Below are 21,097 nucleotides of genomic sequence, written 5' to 3'. Positions count from 1 at the left end.
ATTACATGTTAATTTTAAGTAGTATTTTACATCAACAGAAGTCATGAGTAAATGCCGACTCATTAATGCCTCAGCATCGATTTCATCCTTTTAGAAAATCCTCAGTTTGATCCATATACCTTGAGTGACATTGTTGTTATTATTATTGCTGCTGTTGTTATTATTTGACCATTGCTATACTCCTTTCCTGCTACTTTTGGTCTTCCCCTCATGGTAGGGTCAAGCATTGATGACTTCATCCACTCATTGAGGAGGCAGAACATAGCTCTGGACGTGGATGCCTTTGGAACAAGACACGGCCCTAACGAGTCATCGTACAATGGTGCCCTCACCGTGTCAGGTGATGAGAAGGTGCGTTGTGACTGCTGCCGCTCACCCTCCATGGGACACGCTCTTGCAGGTTAAATAGTCCATGTCACCTGACATCAAAGGCCCCTGGACACAAATGAATGGGATGTTTGTCATTTTTAGAAAAGAAGCTGGACTTCAATTACTTGCCCATGCTCACCATTATAATATATAATGAAATTAATACTATATATTATAATATATAATATAATGAAATGTTTACTATATAATACATAGTATTTAATGGGACGCTGCTTGATTTGATTCCTTGTTAAATAGTATACACTGCTGTAATTAATGTTACATTTAAATTTTATTATCAATTGTATTCTGTTCCAGTGATTAATTGGAATCTTATTTTCAATTGGATTTCAACTCAAATGACATGTTGATGAAGCCAAACATGAATCTGATTAATACTAAGGTGAACTTTGGCTTCAGTTACCAACAAAAATTTAACTCTTAATTTTTACGGTAGATTTGAGTGTGTTTTTCATGGAAAGAAAGCTTGAATCCTATGTGCTGAACTTTACACAAATGGGTCAAATTGCCAGATAAATATTTATGTCCCACAATCTGATGTTAAACAAAAAAAAAAAAGCCTTAGTTTCCTGCAACTGGAAATGTGGTTCATGAACCAATGTGATTGAATCACGCAAGTGTTTGTTATAGCTGAAGATCAGATTTACTCAGTTAGAATCCGCACTTTAGTAAAGTCTGGAGTGGGGTTTATAGTCTCATTAAACCCGATAGCTCTATTTGGTAATATATAAGATTGGAAGAGTTCACATGAAATGTAAATTTCTGGCTTCTTTTGAAAAATCCCTCCATGTGCCCGTTCTGGCAGTCTGCAGTTGGCGGCAAGATAGTTACCCTTTCTAAACTTGGCTTCAGACTGTGACCTCCACATTATTTTATTCATTTCTATCCCCTGCGTAGACCTTGTAGGGGCCTGGGTGGTGATCACTAGAGTGGACTGGTAGAGAAAGATGAGAAGATAGCATTAAATCACAGCTGCAAGATCTCACAAAGTTGGGTCATTTGCAGCTTCTTAGAGTCAATTTTCAGAAATAATATCCATGTAAGAGATACCTTTGATCAAACTTATCCAAACCAGGTGAGTTTTTCGGTATATTCAGGAAAAAAAATGTTTTTAAAAATAGCCTCCTTGTTATGAATACACTTTGCTTTAAGTCATCAGGCTAGATGCAATTCCCTTAATTCATTTATGATTGCAAAAATGCAGATGCAAACTTGCCCACACTTTGAGCAATATAGATAATATAGTCAAAATTTTAATACATATAAATACCATTTTACTGTTTTCCCTGGTTTTCTTGAAGTAGAATTGATATACAGCAATATATAATTTTAAGTTATGCAGTAATGATATGATTTACATATATATTGGGAAACAGGCTTAAAATGTCACTTTTAAAGAGATTCCACATGCAAACTTTCTTTCACAAGCTCTGTATTTGTGAAAACCCAGGCTTCCATCACAACAGCTGTCTGCCTTCCACGTCTCCAATAGCCACAATCTTTATTTATAAAATAGATCTCTCACATTTTGAAACAAAAACTGCTGTTATAACAAGGGGCACATGGGGGCCTCCCCAGTGGTGCAGCGGTTGAGCGCTGGGATGAGAATTGCCCGCGGCCTCTGCAGTTCAGGTTTGGTCCCTGGCCAGGTGCCAGGCGAGGGTCCCACATGGCGCACAGACCTCTCCTGCCGCCCACTGCTCCCCTCAGCAGTGTACTTCGTCAGTCTGCCTGTTCTGCTCTCCTCTCTGGCTCTGGTGAATTCTCTCACCCTCGCACACTTCTGACTGTACCCCAGTGCTTGTATAAATGAATAAATAAATCTTAAAAAAATATATAAAAAATTCTTTTAAAAAATAAAAAATAAATTAAAAAAAATAAAACAAGGGGCACACTATGAAGTTTTACAGGTTGCTGCTAAAAGTCATTTGAGATTTTGTGTGTGTATGAGTTTAAGCATAATTAACTATATGACTGGTGCTATTGTTGGCAGAGACAAAAACTCTGGATTCCTTGATGTATATTGGGAATTAACCCAATAATATGGGTGATGGTAGATTAATCACATTCGGTGCTTTAACCTTATTGTATTATCAATAATTTGAACGATTTTCTAGCATAGTCTTTTATTTAATTGTATTTCCTTTCTGAGAACATAGTCTGCATATTTATTATATTTTAGGATCACAGATTTTCAATAGCATGTAATACCAAAAGGCTGAATTGCTTTCCTGTCCTCATGGATATCATTAGCAATGGGCTGCTTGGAATTTTTAATTCTTCAGAACACATTCAGACTGACAGAAGCACATACTTTGAAGTGAGTATATTTTCTCAGAGCGATCCACCAGAAGTTTTCAACAAAATACTTGAAATGCAGAAATAACATGCTATTTTATGAACTTCTTGAATAAGATCTACATATATATGAATTACTATACACACAATATTTTGCAATGACTGCATTACATTGTAATCTTATTCAGATAACTTAGAATCAATGGAACAGTAGAAAATATAATTATTGGAGAATGGAAATACATACCTGTGGCCTTAGATCCACATCTTTAACCTTAGATAGTGAAACATGGAGGAAATGACCAATGTCTTAAGATCAGACTATGTGACTTTCTTGATTTCTATAGGTCTTGATTCCCCTATCCACAAAAAGTAGTAAAAGTTTCATCACAAAGACTTCTTTAAAAGTAAATGAGGCAATATGAGCACCAGGCTGAATGGGCTGAGCTATCTAAAGATGAGTGATAAGGAACATAAATGCAGGAGAGCAGTCATCACTAATCCTATAGACATGACTTCTCTTGGGAGTGCACCAAGAGAAGTTTCCATTAAAGATCAATCTTGAACCTCTAGTCAAATTCAACCTTGACTAGATCGGGAGACTGGCTGGGTTGAAATGAGGAGCAGTCTTGTTTAAATGTCATCTGCCAGGCCTATATAGAGCCTCTGAGTCAGCATCTCCATGGTGAAGAGGAAGATTACAAACTGTCTTCAAGTCAACTTTTTCATTTTGCTCCACTGAATCTCCTTTTGTCCTCCTTACGTGACACCTTGGGCATATTGTAGAGCTTCCTGAACTCTTTTGGTTATTAAGAATTCTTCCAGTGCTATCCTTCAATTTCCTATTCAATTTTAACCCTCTAGGGTCAACTTGTGGCTTCAGGGACATGGACCAGGGTGGATGATGGTGATGTGATTTGCTCTTTCATTCCATTTTGTAGTCTGCATCTTGGAGTAGAGAGAAGAGCACGACATCTCTCTGGAACATGTCCCATCCCTCCATTCTTCTCCCTTCTGAGTAAAATGCTGCTGAGACTGGGAATGGGCTATCGATCAAATCAAAGCATCTAGCAAAATCCTACTTCCTCTTGTCAAAACTTTAATTTTTTAATAATTCAATGCCTCCTTGCAGAGTGTGTGATAACTATTCAGTTTTATTTCCTAGCATCAGCCTACTCTTTAATTTCTATCTGCCAGGTCCCTGTAATCATTTGAATTTGCTACTTTTGCATTATGTTGAACCAGAAAAGTAAGTCTTCATAAATGTTGAGATGACCTGATTTAGCACCATATCTGAGAGTTGTAAAGTAGTTCATCCACTGACAATCCACAAACTCAACTCTGAATCTCCTTTTACTGAAATGCCAGCCTAAATCTTAAAATCAGAGAGCAGAAGTTTTATGCCATCTCACAAGTTAGCAGTGAGACTACACCAATTCATGCAATTTGGGAAAGTTTGCTTCTTCATAAGTAAATCAAGACTCATGTTCAAAATGCCCCAATTGCTTCAAAAGTTGAGGGGTTGAAAATGAGTGTGGATAAGAAGTTGCAATAGAACCTTGGGATGTACTTTGTGTGGTTTGGTGGATCCATTTGAGTGAGTTAGTTAAGAAAGTGCAAATGAACCATATGACTAGTTGCTATCAACTTGACACATTGTGCATGCTTTCAGGAACACATGTCTTATGAGTATGGATACCTGAGTAACACCTTCTTCTGGATACCTGTGGCCACCTGCTTTACCCCTTACATTGCAATGAGCAGCATCGGTGACTATAAAGTAAGAAAAGTCCTGACATGTTATTAATACTTTGGACAATCCCTCCAATCCTATGACCATAAATTATATGTAGGTGGTGAATCTAATTTATGTGCTGGAGGCCATAAATAATCAATCATTTTAAAGTTAACACAGATGAAGAAGATGCTATTTTTCTTTAAAAAAATATAGGGCCTCATGTAGGACACTTAGGAAGTATCATCAACTAACAGGCGAAGGCAGTTTTACCTGGTGTATCACTTACAGCTTTATTTGTGGACACTTACCCATTGACATCATCACCTCCCCTCCCTCTATGATGGTTTCTATTTCCAGCTGGTGGTAAAGGTCAGTAAAACAGCCCTTGCTAATTTGCCATAGCACCTAGACTTATTGTTGAAAAGGACTGACCCACCAGAACTTCATTTTCATGATACTTTTATAAAATTTCAAGAAGCCTGCCCAAAGGTCCTGCCTCTCCAGGGTACTCTTGTGCTGGTCGCTTTCTCACCCCCAGACTTAGTGAAGGGTGAAGTCATGAGTTTTATCATTTTTACCTAATAAATTTCCTCACCCAGGCTCAATTTTAGATTGGAAATTATAATTGCTGTCATGCTTGAATGTTAGAAAAGTCCAAGTATAGTTTAAGACATTGTGTTACCATAAACCCTGTGGCAGAAAAATATGGTTTATATCACGACATAAGTGTAACATTTGAATGATACCCTTGTTCATGACAAACTAAAGACTTCTAATTAAATTGACTCATTTGGTGCCCCTTTCTTTTACACACACAAAAAAAAATGCCAGGTATGACTGCATCATTGACATTCCGCATGCAATTTAAGAATCTTAACAAAAAATTGTAAACCAACATCTGTTGAACTTTTGTGTCATGCACAAGTTTTCTTAGTGTCAAAGGAGAAAAGAGCTTTGGAATGGAAAGTAAAGCATCTTTTCATTGAGGCGATGCCCACTCTGTGATGAGATGGGAGCTAGTGATGTTGTTTGGCACATTTTACTTTTAGACAATATGGTGATCATGTGATCTGCAACATTATTTATGCCCCTGAAGCAGGAGGGAAGCAATGACAATTTTTTTGCTAAATCAAACAGGTTTGCAATTTCTCAAGCCTAAACTCTTCAAGGACATTAATGATTATTCCATTTCTTTTTCAGAACAAAGCTCACTCCCAGCTGTGGATTTCAGGCCTCTACCCCTCTGCTTACTGGTTTGGTCAGGCACTGGTCGATATTCCGCTGTACTTCTTGATCCTCCTCCTGATGCAAATAATGGATTATGTTTTTAGCCCAGATGAGATTATATTTATAATTCAAAACCTGTTAGTTCAGGTAAGTGGCAAACCTTCTCAGATGATTTTATTAGACTTTTTCATGACCACAGTAACATTTTTAATCATCAACCAAAAACTTCAAGTTACCTTTGCTATCGCAGAGTTTGAACTTAATGGATGAATAACAATTGAGCTTAATGTATGAATACTTTCCTAGATAGCATTTACCTTATCTAGCTTTAATATGCTTATTTTCAGATCCTCTGTAGTATCGGATATGTCTCATCTCTTGTTTTCTTGACCTATGTTATTTCATTCATTTTTCGCAATGGGAGAAAAAATAGTGGCATTTGGTCATTTTTTTTCTTAATTGTAAGTATGCATGCAATGTCTATTATTTTATTTTTAAACCATCTGAAAGTAAATCAAGGGCAAACATTTGAATCTTTGTACTAAACAGAATGGCAAATTAATATTGCTCTCTAGACAATTCTATAGTCTTAGATAATCACAGGCCTATAGGACATACACTGTAGGGTGGATCTATACCATTTATAAACTGAGTTCAGCTCTGTCTCCAGGTCTCATATCTGAATTGATGACTTCTCTCTCCAACAGTTTGTTTATCCTTTCACTTGAATATTTCAGGTCACTGTCTTCCCAATTGTTGCTATTGATCTAAATGAATATGGATTTCTAGGGCTACTTCTCTGCACCCTATTAATCCCGCCCTTCGCAATGCTTGGCTCTCTGTTAATTTTTTCTGAGGTAAGTAATCTCACATCTGTTCTAGTATCATGGCATTTTTGGCCATTGAAAAAGCCTTAAATGTTGTGAAAATGTAGATAAAGTCAGTTCTTAGCTGTATAAGACCTGAAGTCTGTCTTTGGGAAGCCAACTATCTTGCCTCAAGCAAGAATCATGTTCTCACTCAAGAGGAAGCCCTGCCTTGGTTCATGAAGGTCAAAGGCAACTCCACAGTCATAGAATTTTACAGTTCTCTTGAGAACCCTTGCTCCTGGAAACAAATAACCTTACTGTGAAGCTGACAGGATGCTTTTTCTCTGTTAATTTTGTAGATGTTAAGTTTAAGACTTCTGGTAGACACACAATGGGACATGTGAGTCTGAAAGTCAGGGTGTGGTTCTCTGTAGAGCCTGAAACTAAAACTAGATGCCTGAGATGCATCGGCATCTAAGGGATATTTAAAACCACAGGACTAGGTAATGTAATCTACAGAATAAGTATAGTTTTAATGAAAAAGGAGGCTAGGGTTTGGCCTGAGTTTAGAGAGTCAGTCTTCCCTCTGAGTCTACTTCCTTAGGGAAAGAGGTAAAGTTCTCAACCAGCAGTGAGATGAATTTTAGGGATAGAGGTGAGCATTTATTTCATTGAATAGGTGAGTAGAATTGGCAGGCAGTGTTAAGGGGCCCCTGCCTGCCTTTTCAGGTGAAGTTAGGAAAGTTGAGTGTCTTTGTGGCATCATCTGCTTCTCAGATGCATTTCAGGTGAGTGGAGAGTGAGGAGGACACAAGCTTAGTGTTTTGAAAGGTGAGCCTGACAAAAGCATGGAGGTCTTGAGTGAGGACTTGCAACAAGGGACCATAGTTTCCAAGCTAAGAAATGAAGATATGAAGGAATGAAGGGGTTTGTGGACAGTGAAAAAAGGATGGGGTTGGTAGGTTGGAGGTTCCTCAACTCCAAATTATGGAGTAACAGCTGAAAAATTAAAATGTTGCAGACAGGGCAAAGGTCAGGGGGCCTGAGGTTTATTGTGGATGTGTCCAGTGAGGGACACTTAGGGCAGCAAGAGCTTTGATGTCAGGGTCCTAGAAGATCATCCAATGGGGAAAAGTCCATCTTAGAAGGTAAGTGGCTATGATGGTTTGAGATTTGCTACAGCAACTTATAGTTGCTCAGAAAGAAAGTCTTAGGAAATATTGCTCAAGAAACAGAAGTGACCCTTCACTGTTCATTCACTAAAGCATTGAAGGATGTTTCAAATTATATTGTACATCTAATGAAAACCACATTCTCACATGGAGGCATGTGAAATTAGGGGTTGTCGTGATTAGTCTCAAAAGTGGGTGGGGCATGGAACAGAGAAATGTAATGGTTCTAGGGCTGCTGGGAAGGAGAGAGAAGGGGCTCCTATGCAGAGAGAAAACCTTGCCCCTGGCTTCTGGGGGTTCTCCCAGCAGGGTGGATCCTTATAACTTGCATCTAAAAGCATCTAAGCTTAGAGCCAAGCACAGGTTAGCAGGTCATGGTGACCTTGGAAGCAAGGAGACAGACACCAGACACCTGTACAGTCAGAAATGGACTTTGACCTGATGCACAAGCATGAATGCTGTGTAATTCTTGGGTCATGAAGTGGACAGTAATCTACCTTAGTCAATGAATAGATGAAGTCTCATCTGAACACAGTTTTTCCCCATTTTACAGATTTCTCCAGATTCAGTGGATTACTTAGGAGCTTCAGAAGAACATATTGTATTTTTGGCACTGCTAATAGTAAGGAGACATTTCCATTTAAATGTTCTTGCATGCTTTGCATTACATGAAAGTTTTAATTTCTGTACTGAAATATTTGGCACTTCAGTCATTTGAAATAACACACACTCACACACATAATCTTTATATGATATTTATAATGATCTTCTGACACTGGGTGTGAAGTCCAAACTCTAAATACCATGAAGGATACTAATATCAACTTACTACTACTTCTGCTTCTGACCTGCTTGCTCTGCAGAGCAGTGATGGTAACCATGAGAGTGTCACACACTATTGAATAGGTTGTCTTTTAATCTTGTGAAATGTTATCAAATCAACCTTTAGATATGATTAAATTCTCTAAATAAACTTAGCATTGAAATGGTTTTCTTTATGGTGATGCTAATTTTGATTGTCTTTTTTCCCCCTAGCCTTACCTTCATTTTTTCATTTTTCTTTTTGTCCTACGATGTCTGGAAATGAACATTAGGAAGAAATCAATGAGAAAAGATCCTGTGTTCAGGTTGAGAAATTCAAATAGAATTTCATGTTTTATTTTCATATTCATTGCTTTAAGACATTTTAATATGCCTATATTAACCCAGTAAGATATATTGTATATGGATATTTTTAAGGGACTGTGTTGTTTCCAAATCCATAATTCACAGTGCTTCAGTGAGCTATGACTTGGTGAGGGATGTCATATTCACATACTTGAGAAACTGAAAAATTAAGGGAGATCTTAATTTCACTGACACACTAGATGAAAGTTAATACAAAAATAAGCTCTTCAAAATAGTGGGAAAGTATATATAAGCATTTGGATGTGTGCAACCAATCCAAGAAGATGAATAGGCTAGGCAAAAGAACAAAAGTTGAAGTAATGCCACCTTCCTGTAGGCAAGTGGAATGAATTGGAAGGTTGGTGTTGGAGGATAATGGAAAACTAAATTGAGGCTAGATATCAGAGAGTCTTGGCCTAGGGAAGTGTAGGAAATGTTTTTCAAATTACAAAATAGGAAACAAAGACACGGGTGCTTTGAAAACCTTGTGTCATCCACAAAATACAAATCAAGCTCAAGTCTAATGCAGGTGGCAGAGCAGGAGAGAGACAAGATGATAGCCAAGGCTTAGGAAATGAGCTGACAACAGAAATCTGTGATGACATGAGGGAGAGAGACAGGGGTGGAGGTGATGAAGGAATGAATTAGCCTGGTCCCAGTCAGGACAGAGCAGTTCTGACACATCTTCCCAAGAAGCAACAACACTCCATTACTGGTAAATCCATGTCCTGGATTTTGTAAGATAGATCTCTGCTTCCAAATATTTCAATCCATGGTTCTTACAAAGTGCTCAGAATCCCCAAATCTCTGTGTTAATATTAGAGTTCCGAATTCCTTTCTCTTGCAACTCTGCTCCCAAATCTTTTGCCTAAGAGCATGGACTGTTTTGTTTTTGTTTTTGTTTTTTTAATTGAAAATAGTCAGGATTGGTAGGATAAAAGACAAAAGCAGGAATGATATGAGAGTCACATCATTTGACTTATTCATGGACACTAGGTTTCTTGAAAGGCAGATGGTGCAGAGCAGAGAGATGGAGATCCCCTGTCCTCACTGTTAATCTGTTCAAATAATTGGAAGCAGAATATAAAAAAAATTATTTTCATTGCAAGTTTTCCAACTGAAAACCCTTTATTGCCCCACTGTTTTAATTTCAGGATTTCACCCAGAATCAGTGATGTTTTTCCAAACCCAGAAGAACCTGAAGGAGAGGATGAGGATGTGCAGATGGAAAGAGGGAGAACAGCAAATGCTGTGACTGTGTCAGACTTTGAAGAGGTAGAGCTTCTGCAAATGTGCTTCATTGAGGGATTTGGGCAGACAGGAGGTGCCTTTCTAATCTTCATTTTTGAAGAATACTTTGAGATTCTCTCATTGTGGCACTGAGAGCTCATTACTCGACTTCAGTGGATATGTGGTGCCAACAAAAATAAGAGAACAAAGGACAAACACTTGTGAATCTCTTTCCAAGGTCATATTTTTTGGTGAATAAAGTTAATCAGGACAAAACCCAAGAAAGGCTTTATGAGTTTTATAAACTGAGTAAAGCTTACTGCAAGCAATTAGAAGAGAGTTCCTCTGAGAGGTGTGTAGACACGTGTGAGTGTGTGGGTCTTAGCAGACCTGTTAGTTTGGCAGATGCCGTTATTCTGAAGGACACACACAAACACGGCATAACCTGTCTTTTTTCTGCAGAAATATAGATTGGGGTGATTTATCTAGAAAATGGCAGCTCCTATGGAGGGATAAGTTTGGTTCATGATTTTGTGTCAGGAAAAATGTAGAGAGTATGGAATATGCACTGATTTCAAGGTAAAACTGGTCTTGTAATTTCTTCTTTTTTTATAGAAACCAGTTGTCATTGCCAGTTGTCTACGGAAGGAATATGCAGGCAAAAAGAAAAGTTGCTTTGCCAAGAGAAAGAAAAGAGTAGCCACAAGAAATGTATCTTTCTGCATTAAGAAAGGTTGGATGTAGTCCCAGTTGTTTATCTTTTCCATCACTTTCTTTCCTTTAGGAAATGAGTTGTTAAAGATATTTCTGAGATGTATGTCATGGAGTGTTTTATCTGTTTTTTCTTCTATATATTTTATGGTTTCAGGTCTTATGTTCATGTGTTTTATCCATCTTGAGTTGGTTTTTGTGCATGGTGTAAGGTAGTAGTCTAGTTTCATTTTTTCTGCATGTGGTGGTCCAGTTTTCCCAGCATCATTTATTGAATAGACTATACTTGTTTCATTGCATATTCTTTGCTCCTTTGTAATGGAATACTATTCAGCAATCAAAAAAGATAAACTCATGTCTTTTGCAGCAACATAGACGGGGCCTGAAGGAATTATGCTCGGTGAATTAACTCAGAAGGAAAAAGAAAAATCCAAATGGTATCACTTATAGGAGGAATATAGGGGAACCAAATAAAGGAATCAGGGAAAAATAAAAGAGAGAGAAAAACTACTGGGCAACTATAAATCAGAGACATTTAGCAGGGGAGGGGGAGGGAGAGGGATTAAAACAGGGGCAAGAAGAGCACAAGAGAATATGGTGATGGTTTCACTGGCGACTTGATAGTGGGAATGCTATGGGGACTACACCTGAAAGGAGAAATCAAACATTGCACAAAAATAAAAATGAACAATAATGTGTATATATATATGTGTGTGTGTATATATATATATAATAAATATTAAAAAAAAGAAAAATTGGAAGCTATACTTCCATAAGCAGAATGACCTTGACCTCTGAAGATGAGGTCTTTTTTTTTTTTTTAAGATTTATTTATTTATTTATGCAAGCACTGGGTACAGTCAGAAGCGCGGGAGGGCAAGAGAATTCACCAGAGCCAGAGCGGGGAGCAGAGCAGGCAAAAGGACCAAAGTACACTGCTGAGGGGAGCAGCGGGCGGCAGGAGAGGTCTGCGCGCCATGTGGGACCCTCCTCAGAGCAGCCGGGGATCGAACCGGCACTGCAGAGGCTGCGGGCTGCTTCGCAACCCAGGGCTCAACCGCTGCGCCACCGGGGAGGCCCGAAGATGAGGTCTTTTGAAGGGAATACCATCTGAATCTGGGGCACTGTATTGACAAACAGGAAAAGCAGCCAATGTTTTATCAGCCTCAGGTTGAAGATGCAACTTGAGGGCTTCAGTCATCATTATAACAATGCTTTCCTTTGCCTCGGAAGACAGTTATGTCTGTTCTGCTAATACAAGCAAACAAGAAGATGGTCTTTGTTAAGTAACATGTTTTTAAGTGATAAAATTTTTTAAGTAGTATGATTTTTTAAGTAATACAGTTAATTCATAACATGACAAGGGAACATGTTGGCACATAGTGGCATTTCTTCATTTCCAGCAAAGCACATTTTCTGGGAGCATTGGTTAACTGCAGCAGCCTTGGGAATCAAAATTTCTTACAAATTTCCAGTTCAACCTCTTACTGGCTGCAGGACCTTGGGGAGGTTATTCATACTCTTTATGGCTCCATTTCCTTGCCTGTAAAATGAAAGTTGGTGTGTGCTTGAAGAATAAGTGAATTATTGTATACAGCACTTTTGACATAGAACTTGACATGTAGTGAATCTTCAAATAGTACTTATTTACTTTTTATTGTAATTATTTACAGTTGTAATTCTCTTTTCTCTCAGGTGAAGTTATAGGTCTGTTAGGACACAATGGAGCTGGTAAAAGTACCATTATTAAGATGATAACCGGAGCCGCCAAGCCAACTGCGGGGCAGGTCAGTAAAAACCACAGAAATATGGTCAGTAGTGTTGCCTAGAAGAAATGTTTCACAAGGAATATTATGACAAGCCAAAAAATACATATATATGATCCTTTTTATTAATCAGTGCAATTTATGTATCAAATGAAGATTAATCAAAAATTTCCCTCATTAATTCCAAAAATAGATATTAAAAGGGTTACAAATTATCTCTACTACCCTTTAATAACTTAAAAGAAGACAGATATTCTGAGACCTCTGCTGTGTTGACTAGTGTATTCTGAGAACTTGCTGACTTACATTGCTTTATCCAGCATCACGTCAGAAACCACTGTTAGAATAATGACAAGTTCAGCCCGTGTAAGATATAAATCTTCATCTTTAATATGCCACAACTAAAAATTCTAGATGACTTGTGTAACAATGAGAGCCCATTAGCAAGTAAAACTTCACAGGTCTTTACTGAGAGCAAGACTTGCAAGAGCAAGTCTCTAACAATTGTTGAAGCATCTCCTGGCCCAGTTGGTGTGATAGTTTGGCTGGTAACTGTAGGTAAATTGAGCAAAAGAGGATATTACTGTAGACACATTGACATTCTTGAAGCACAACAGTCATGCTGCTCCAGGATGAATTAAGAATATAGAGATTACAGATGAGAGAAAAAAAATAATAATTGCTTAAATTCCAAAAAAAAAAAAAGGATAGAACATGATGATCCCCTTTTATTCTTTAATGCATCCATGTCCTTGAAAGCATTAAGCAGTGATTATCAGTAATTGTTTGCTTATTCATTCCTTGTTTATTTTCTATTTCTCTCTCTGAATGGAAAGCCCTATGAGGTTAACTAGCTCTCTCCTCCTTTGTACCAGGGACAGAATATTGTATCAAGGTCAAGGGCTTGTATTCTGCACTCCCAGGCTTACTTTGTGTGACTTCTTATAAGTTTCTAAACCTCTACAGACATCAGCTTTCTCAAATAATAAATCAGGGGTGATAAAACTCATGCCTAACTCATATGGGATTTTTCTGAAAACAAAATAATTCAAACATAAAATATTTACATTTGGGCATGTAGCAAACACTGGTACACATTACCTAGTATTATTGCCACTAGCATATTATGAGCACATAGTCTGTTGTTATATAACATGTTATAAGCATATTATTGGTTAAAAAAACGATGCATGTTATCACGTGTTTACTGGTTTATATGTGCCATACTAGTGCTTAGAGCTTTTTGTTGACTACCTTAGTTCAGGGTTTCTCAAGATTTGCACTAGTGACATTTTGCACTGGATTACCTTTATTGTGAGTTACAGTCCTGTGTATCTCAGGAAGTACAGCAGTATCCCTGGCCTTCCTGAACTGTCACCTTCTGTGACAAGCAGAAATGTCCCTGAACACTTTTTCTAGAGGATCATCCCCAAGGACCACTAGCTTATTTAATCCTCACAAAAACCTCATTAGACAGACTCTATAACTATTTTAACATTGGAGAGACAGACTCCTCAACAAGCATCTATCCTTTGAATGTTTGAAGATAAACAATAGGTAACTAAATAAGCAAACTTGCATTCAACCAATGAGGGAACTGACAAGATCTAAACTATAATGGTGGACTAGCTTTGCATTTGAGTTTATGTTGTCTCTCTTCCAGAGCTCCAGAGCTCAGTGGTTTCTTGTTTACTTTTATATTTTTGTCACTCATGTGTGTAAGAGGAGGAAATTGTTGAAATACACATACTGTGTGCACAAACACCACACAGTTTTGGACAGAATGTGAGGATGAACTTTTGGTGTAGGTGATTTTGAAAGGGAGCAGTGGAGGGGAGCCCCTGGGATTCCTGGGGTACTGCCCACAGGAGAACGCACTGTGGCCCAACCTGACGGTGAAGGAGCACCTGGAGGTGTTTGCCGCTGTCAAAGGGTTGAGGAAGGCGGACGCCACTGTGGCCATTGCAAGGTATGCAGGGGACCATGTCTTCTCTATGGGGGGGCAGGGGTGTGTAACAGTAATGGCGTGTCCATAAAATGAAGGAAGGGAGACTCTAACATCTTCATCTTGAGGAGACTTGGTCATCTTTCACTTTAAGCCTATAAAGAAAGTTTATTGCTTGCTCTTAATATGAAAAGAAGTCATTGAAAATATATGTTTGAGTACCCTGAAAAGTTCATAAAGTATCCTAAGTAGTTTTAATCTTAGGATCACTCTGATCACACTTTTTTTTATTTTTAAAGATTTATTTATACAAGCACTGGGTATAGTCAGAAGCGCGGGAGGGTGAGAGAATTCACTAGGACCAGAGCGGGAAGCAGAACAGGCAGACCGATGAAATACACTGCTGAGGGGAGCAGCGGGCGAGGCAGGAGAGGTCTGCCTGCCATGTGGGACCCTCGCCATTGGTTGGGTATCAAACCGGCGCTTCAGAGGCTGCAGGCAGCTTCGCAGCCCAGCACTCAACCACTGCGCCACCAGGGAGGCCCTGAACACCCTCTTTAAAATGTCTCTACTGTAGTGTTTGCTCTGATCCGCCCATCCTCCCACAAGCCTTCCCTGTTGTGCCGGGAAATGTGAATTGACTCACAATTTCCTCTAGGTTGGTGGAGGCGCTCAAGCTGCAGGAGCAGCTGAAGCTTCCTGTGAAGACCTTATCCGAGGGGATAAAGAGAAAGGTAGTGCGGGGCCCTGGGTTCCTCTGTGCACCCACAGATCTAGGCTGTTCCAGACACTGTTCCTCTCATTCTAGCTGTGCTTTGCACTGAGCATCCTGGGAAACCCGTCGGTGGTGCTTCTGGATGAGCCGTCCACAGGAATGGACCCCGAGGGGCAGCAGCAAATGTGGTGAGGGGTCATGAGTAAATCTAAGTGAATTTATAATCCCTGTAACAACTGACCATCAGAAATGTAGTTATTTGTAAAATGAAAGATATCCACATTTAAGGAAAGCAATGTTAATGGGGAAATCAGATGTCTTATCTGATTTTTTTTTGCTAAGTTTTTAAGCTAGTTTTTTTGCTAAGTTTTTAAGCCAGTTTTTGCTAAGGAGAAAAAGATCTAACAACTTAATAATCTAAGAATCTTACGTTTATCTTGGATCTTCAGGGCCCTTTTTTTATATTTAACCAAGTCTATTATTAAGCTTTAAATCTTCCTGCAACATCACCTGACATACAATTCTTATGGAGGAAAAAAAATTCCAAATCCTCAATAATTCTTTCACTATTTTAAAAAATATTCTGAAATCTATCATTTTGTGCTTTAGGGAATTTGTCATTATTATGCTTTTAAATAAGTTTTCCTCATTTCCTGTCTTTTCCCCTAGGACTGTTTCTGTTTCTGATAACTGTTTTTGATTTTTCAGCAATCGAGTCTTCTTCAAAACATCCTCTTACCCAGTATCATTCTCTACATTCTGTTCAAGTCATGCTATGAATTGTACATTCTAACCAAGAGTTTGGTTATTTCACACCTGCTGTCCCTCCAAAAGTCCTTTCTATTTCTGGTCTGCACTGATAGCTTTATATGTATATATAAAGCATATGTGTATATGTGTGTATATGTGTGACCTGGAACATCCCACTAGTTAACATTTCCTCGCCCTGACTAGGCAGGCCATCCGAGCCACCTTCGGGAACACGGAGAAGGGTGCCCTCCTCACCACCCATTACATGACAGAGGCTGAAGCCGTGTGTGACCGCGTGGCCATCATGGTGTCTGGAAGGCTGAGGTGGGTGCCCATCCATGCCCACCCTTGAACCCCTGGCCCGCCCTGAACAAGTCCTTGTCCTGCATAGGGATGTCTCTGTGAGCATTGGTGTAGCTGCCTGTTTCAGCTGAAAATCATCCATGATAGATTTCTCGCTCCTTTTTCTTGCTTAACCTCAACTTGCTGCCTGCAGATGTATTGGTTCCATCCAACACCTGAAAAGCAAATTTGGCAAGGATTATCTGCTGGAGATGAAGGTGAAGACGCCTGAGCAAGTGGAGCCTCTCCACAATGAAATTCTGAGGCTTTTCCCCCAGGCTGCTCGGCAGCAAAGGTAAAGTGAGGTGTTGGTTGTTTTCATCTTGGCCATTTTTACGCTTTTCCACCATAATAGTGAGAAACAAAAGCTTTATCTGCCTATCTTTTTAACTCTACGATAAGAGTACTTAGTTACTAGAAAACAAGCTGTTGGGGAGGAAGCTAATCTTCCTCTACCCTTCAAAGTGAGTGGTGGCGCAAGGGGTTAAGATGCAACCTATGAAGCTATCCGCAGCCATGAATCACAAGTTCGATCCCCAGCCAAGGAGCAACCCACATGGCACAGCAGACCTCTCCTGACTCGCCCACTGCTCCCCTCAGCAGTGTATTTCAGTCAATCTGCCTGTTCTGTTCCTACCTCTGTCTCTGGTAAATCCTCTCACCCCCACACGTCTCTGACCTGTACCCCAGTTCTTGCATGCATAAATAAATAAATCTTTTTTTTAAAAAAAAAAGTGTGTAGGCTGGAAAATAGTTAAATTTCCCTCTAGAGTAAGAAGGAGACTTTTCTCAAGGGCCTTCTAGAGTATCTGCCATAGTAGAGGACACTACTAGAGGGAAAGAGCGTTCACACTCTGCTTCTCCAAGGCTGCACAGATAATTGCATTTAAAGGAACTAAGGATGGGGTTGTTCCTTTTTTGTGGTTGTGTTTTATCAGGCTTGGGATCTTGAGAGTAAGAACTTCCATGTGCAGGAAGATTTCACTCACGATGCAAGCCAAATGCATGTAACCACAATACAAATTTACTGCGGGAGGGAGGAATCCATGTTATAATCCATGCTATAATGATATAATTCAATTGGCAGCATAAAGGAAATATTAAAAAAAAACCTCATAGCAAAGCTTGCAAGACTATCACACTAATCTGTTTGGTACCAACTGAAATACATTTTCCCTGCTCAAAGCACTCAATCTTTTTTTTTTTTTTTTTAAGATTTCATTTATTTATTTTTGGGCAGGAAGAACTTGGGTATAGCTGGAGATGGGTGGGGGGGGTGGGGGGAGAGTATTCACCAGTGACAGAGTGGGGAGCAGAACAGGCAGATCTACTGAAATACACTGCTGAGGGGAGCAGTGGGAGAGACAGGAGAGGTCTGCTGCACCATGTGGGTCAGCTACCTGGCCAGGGATCAAACTCAGGCCATGATAGCATTGAGAGTTAACCCCTAGGCCACCAGGGAGGCCCTGGTGATTCAGTCTTAACTGCAGTTGGACACACACACCTGACTGTGTTGGGTAACCTCAAGATCATTGTAAGAGCGATATATACGACAGGCTATGATTGAAACTTGGAGCTCAGATTCTTTACTCTGTTCCTTACAGATACTCCTCCCTGATGGTCTATAAGTTGCCTGTTGAGGATGTGCAACCTTTATCTCAAGCTTTCTTCAAATTAGAGATAGGTAAGAGAAGACCTTGGGAAACAGATACAGTTAAAACATTGTAAAAAGTGCATGAAGACAGAGCTGTGGTATTATACTGTGAGTAAATTATCAAGACTTAATCAGTGGTTCTCAACCAGGTGTGATTTGGCAATATCTGGCCATATCTTTGATTGTCACAACTGGGGATGGGGTTGTGGGAAGCAGCTTGTATCTAGTGGGTCAAGGCCAGATTTGCTGCCAAACCCATTACAGTGCACAGATCAGCCTCTTCCACAACAAAGGATGATCAGACTTCCTGCCAAGGCTGAGAAATCCTGCCCTAGATGAGTGAGGCTATGGGAAGCAGAGACTATTGAATTTGGAACCAAATTCATGCAAACAGGAAGAAGATGTTTATGTCTCTGTGTACTCTTAGATGGCAGTAGATCCTCACTAGGAGGGCTTCTTTGTTGAGGCAGGATAACCCATAATCCTTCTCTAGCTGTTGGTCTTTACATGTTGCGTCAGTCTATCCTGGACTCTGTTTTTGCCTGTGACATCATTGTATGGCATCTGATGAAGAGCTGAACTCCCTCCCTCTCTTTCTGGACTGTTCCTCTCTTGCTATTGCCTGCCATTCCAGACTCCAGGCATGTGAGTCCTTAAATAGATGTTTCTCCTTGAGACAAGGCTAGGATCCTCCTTAATGGGGTTCCTTTTCACTCTCTCGTCCTGCTGGTCATTTTTCCACACTGACCACTTTGACCCAGTAACCACATTTGTGTCTTCCAAATGGGAAAGATACAGGCTCTGATCAACAGGAAGAGTTTTATAACTCATTTAGAGAAGGGAGGGAGATATTCCAGGATGGCTGCCTTCCTAGAATACGTAAGAGACTTCTTATATTTCTGAGTTCAAAAATGTTCCCTCCCATTTCTAAATTCTTCTGTGTTAAATTTGCTAAATCAGAAGTTCTCATTGAGGGAGAAAAATTAGGGTGTTTCCTGCTCCCTTCTGTGAAGATTATACAGAGTATAAAATATGGAGATGCAAGCTAGCATTTTTTTTCTTCATATGTTAGCTTAGACACAGCGACATTCTCAGCTGTATTATATTTATTTACTAAGCTAAGCCCAGCAGTCGGCAGGCAGAACATATGACCCCTGACTAATCCTTTGTCTGGCTCCATCAACTGTTCTGCCTTACAACCACGTCACTTCTGACTGATGCAAGCTGCAACAAAAATCTAGACTCTCATGCTCCTCCAGGTCAGACAAAACTTAGGTTTTGGAGCCCTGAAGCTTGAAAGTGGGGTGGTTCATTTTACCTCTCCTCTTTCGTTGTTCCCTTTTCATAAACTGAGGTTTTGGGTTTCTATAGGGTGGAGGATAAGGCTTATAAGGGGAAGGAAGCTTGATTTGATTATTAAAACTGTACCATAGTCAACTGTGTGGACATGAACCATTGCTGACCCTTCCTTTATGGGGTGCTTTTGTGGGTTCCTTGAAGACTCCTTCTTCTTTCTGATTTATGACCACTGACTCCAGCCTCCCAGGCCTGGTGAGGATGCTTCTTTGGGTGTCTTGTGAGCCTCCTGCAACCCCTGGGCTCCTGCCTTGGAATACCTTCACCTTTCCAGGAGATCCTTTTAGGATACCTGCCCTTTGAAGTCCATGAGAAACACACAGCATTCTTGTTTCCCCTGAATGTGCAGGGCCACCTGCCACCCACAGCATTTCTTTGCATGTTCCCGACATGAGTCAAGGACCAGCCCTCATGGTCCGAATCGCAGGCCACTCTCACCTTGTCTCTGTTCATGGAGGCAGGAAAGAGGGTGTCACAGCAAGCTGGTAACTGTCCAGGCAGACCTTTGCTTTCCAGGCCCCCCTTTCTATTTATTATCTCCCTTTTATTTTGCAAGTTTAGGGTCATAGTCATGGTCCACAATTACAAGAGACTATAAACTGGAAGAGAATACTGAAGATACTTAGGTTTTGGAGCCCTGCAAATGGCCTGAGGCTAGAAAGCACAGACTGTTACCAACATTAGTTCCAAAGCAACTAGGAGAGAAAACAGTGATGGGGACTTGGGCTACATCGAATGTGCCAGCTTGACAGAAGAGGTGGCCTTGAATTTAGGGACACAGTTGGTGTCCTTGTGGTGCCTCTGCCCAAACTCAGACAATGGGGTTTTACAACCCTGTTACAGGACTCTAGTGAATTTGCATCCCCATATTTAGTCCAGGGGTATTTATGACTTTATATTTTATATTTAAAGTCTATTTGTGTATTCTTTTGGTACATGGTTGGTAAAACTCTCTGAATAGAAAGTATGCATGCCCCTGACATGTGTCTACCTTTATACAGTGAAGCAGAGCTTCGACCTGGAGGAGTACAGCCTCTCGCAGTCCACGCTGGAGCAGGTGGGTTGTTTTCAGTGGTGTTACATCCTGCATGGAATATCCATGGACTATCCATGAATATAGTATGTAACTCTGCTTTGCACGCACATGGAGCTGCAGGAGGTGGGTTGACTTCGCTGTCTTTGTTTCTTACCCCCCACTCCTGACCAGGTGTTCCTGGAGCTCTCCAAAGAGCAGGAGCTGGATGATTTTGATGAAGAACTTCACCCTTCAGTGAAGTGGAAGCTTCTCCCACAGGAAGAGCCCTGAAGCCCCAAATACCCTGTTACTCTTTAAGTTCGTGACTTTTTAAAAGATGCTGTTTTATAGAATTAATACACCTTATCTCAGACGTGGTACCAAACACTACTGAAACTCATGTCATCATATTTCTCAGTAATCTTACTTGTTATAGGAATGAGGCATCAGATCAGGGAGAGCCCAGACACACAGCCTCTGGACTAGCAACCAAACCCCAGGGTTCAGTAAGTTAAAAATGCATTTATTATAGGATTGTTCATGTTTTTGAGAGTGACACAGAGATAGTTTAATTTTCTTTCTGTGAACTTCAAAATGTTGATTATTTTCTGATCTTTTCGATGTATTAAAGTACAAAATAAGGTACAATGTGATGTTGAGGGAAGGGACTCAATTGATCACACAGCAGCAAAGTGTTAGCTTTTTGTAATTTGTTGATTATTCTTTTCTGTCATTTTTCAGATTTTACACTGTACAGTACAGGTTTTCTCTCTCATGACCATAAAGGAGATTTGAAATCTGTTAAAGTTAAT

At 39.8% G+C, this 21,097-nt stretch overlaps 1 protein-coding gene across 1 annotated transcript in view; it reads left to right on the top strand.

The window, feature by feature from the left end:
* Positions 1-20,576, top strand: part of LOC311173963 (ATP-binding cassette sub-family A member 9-like) — a gene marked incomplete at both ends in the record, with an annotated part of 103,778 nt that extends 83,202 nt beyond the window's left edge. Inside the window, 19 exons of the mRNA XM_084238047.1 lie at positions 218-351; positions 2,573-2,710; positions 4,361-4,468; positions 5,627-5,800; positions 6,001-6,114; positions 6,391-6,510; positions 8,188-8,256; positions 8,670-8,761; positions 9,956-10,076; positions 10,647-10,764; positions 12,438-12,529; positions 14,317-14,477; positions 15,112-15,187; positions 15,262-15,356; positions 16,123-16,242; positions 16,415-16,555; positions 17,865-17,944; positions 20,272-20,327; positions 20,478-20,576. Coding sequence (XP_084094173.1) covers positions 218-351; positions 2,573-2,710; positions 4,361-4,468; positions 5,627-5,800; positions 6,001-6,114; positions 6,391-6,510; positions 8,188-8,256; positions 8,670-8,761; positions 9,956-10,076; positions 10,647-10,764; positions 12,438-12,529; positions 14,317-14,477; positions 15,112-15,187; positions 15,262-15,356; positions 16,123-16,242; positions 16,415-16,555; positions 17,865-17,944; positions 20,272-20,327; positions 20,478-20,576 — 2,108 coding nt within the window. The remainder of the gene's footprint in view (positions 1-217; positions 352-2,572; positions 2,711-4,360; positions 4,469-5,626; positions 5,801-6,000; positions 6,115-6,390; positions 6,511-8,187; positions 8,257-8,669; positions 8,762-9,955; positions 10,077-10,646; positions 10,765-12,437; positions 12,530-14,316; positions 14,478-15,111; positions 15,188-15,261; positions 15,357-16,122; positions 16,243-16,414; positions 16,556-17,864; positions 17,945-20,271; positions 20,328-20,477) is intronic.
* Between the last annotated feature and the right edge of the window lie 521 nt (positions 20,577-21,097).

Source organism: Talpa europaea (genome assembly GCF_964194135.1).
Source record: "Talpa europaea genome assembly, chromosome: 7".
NCBI classification, from domain to species: Eukaryota; Metazoa; Chordata; class Mammalia; order Eulipotyphla; family Talpidae; genus Talpa; species Talpa europaea.
The sequence above is the reverse complement of the archived record's forward strand: the minus strand, read 5'-3'. Positions and strand labels throughout refer to the sequence as shown.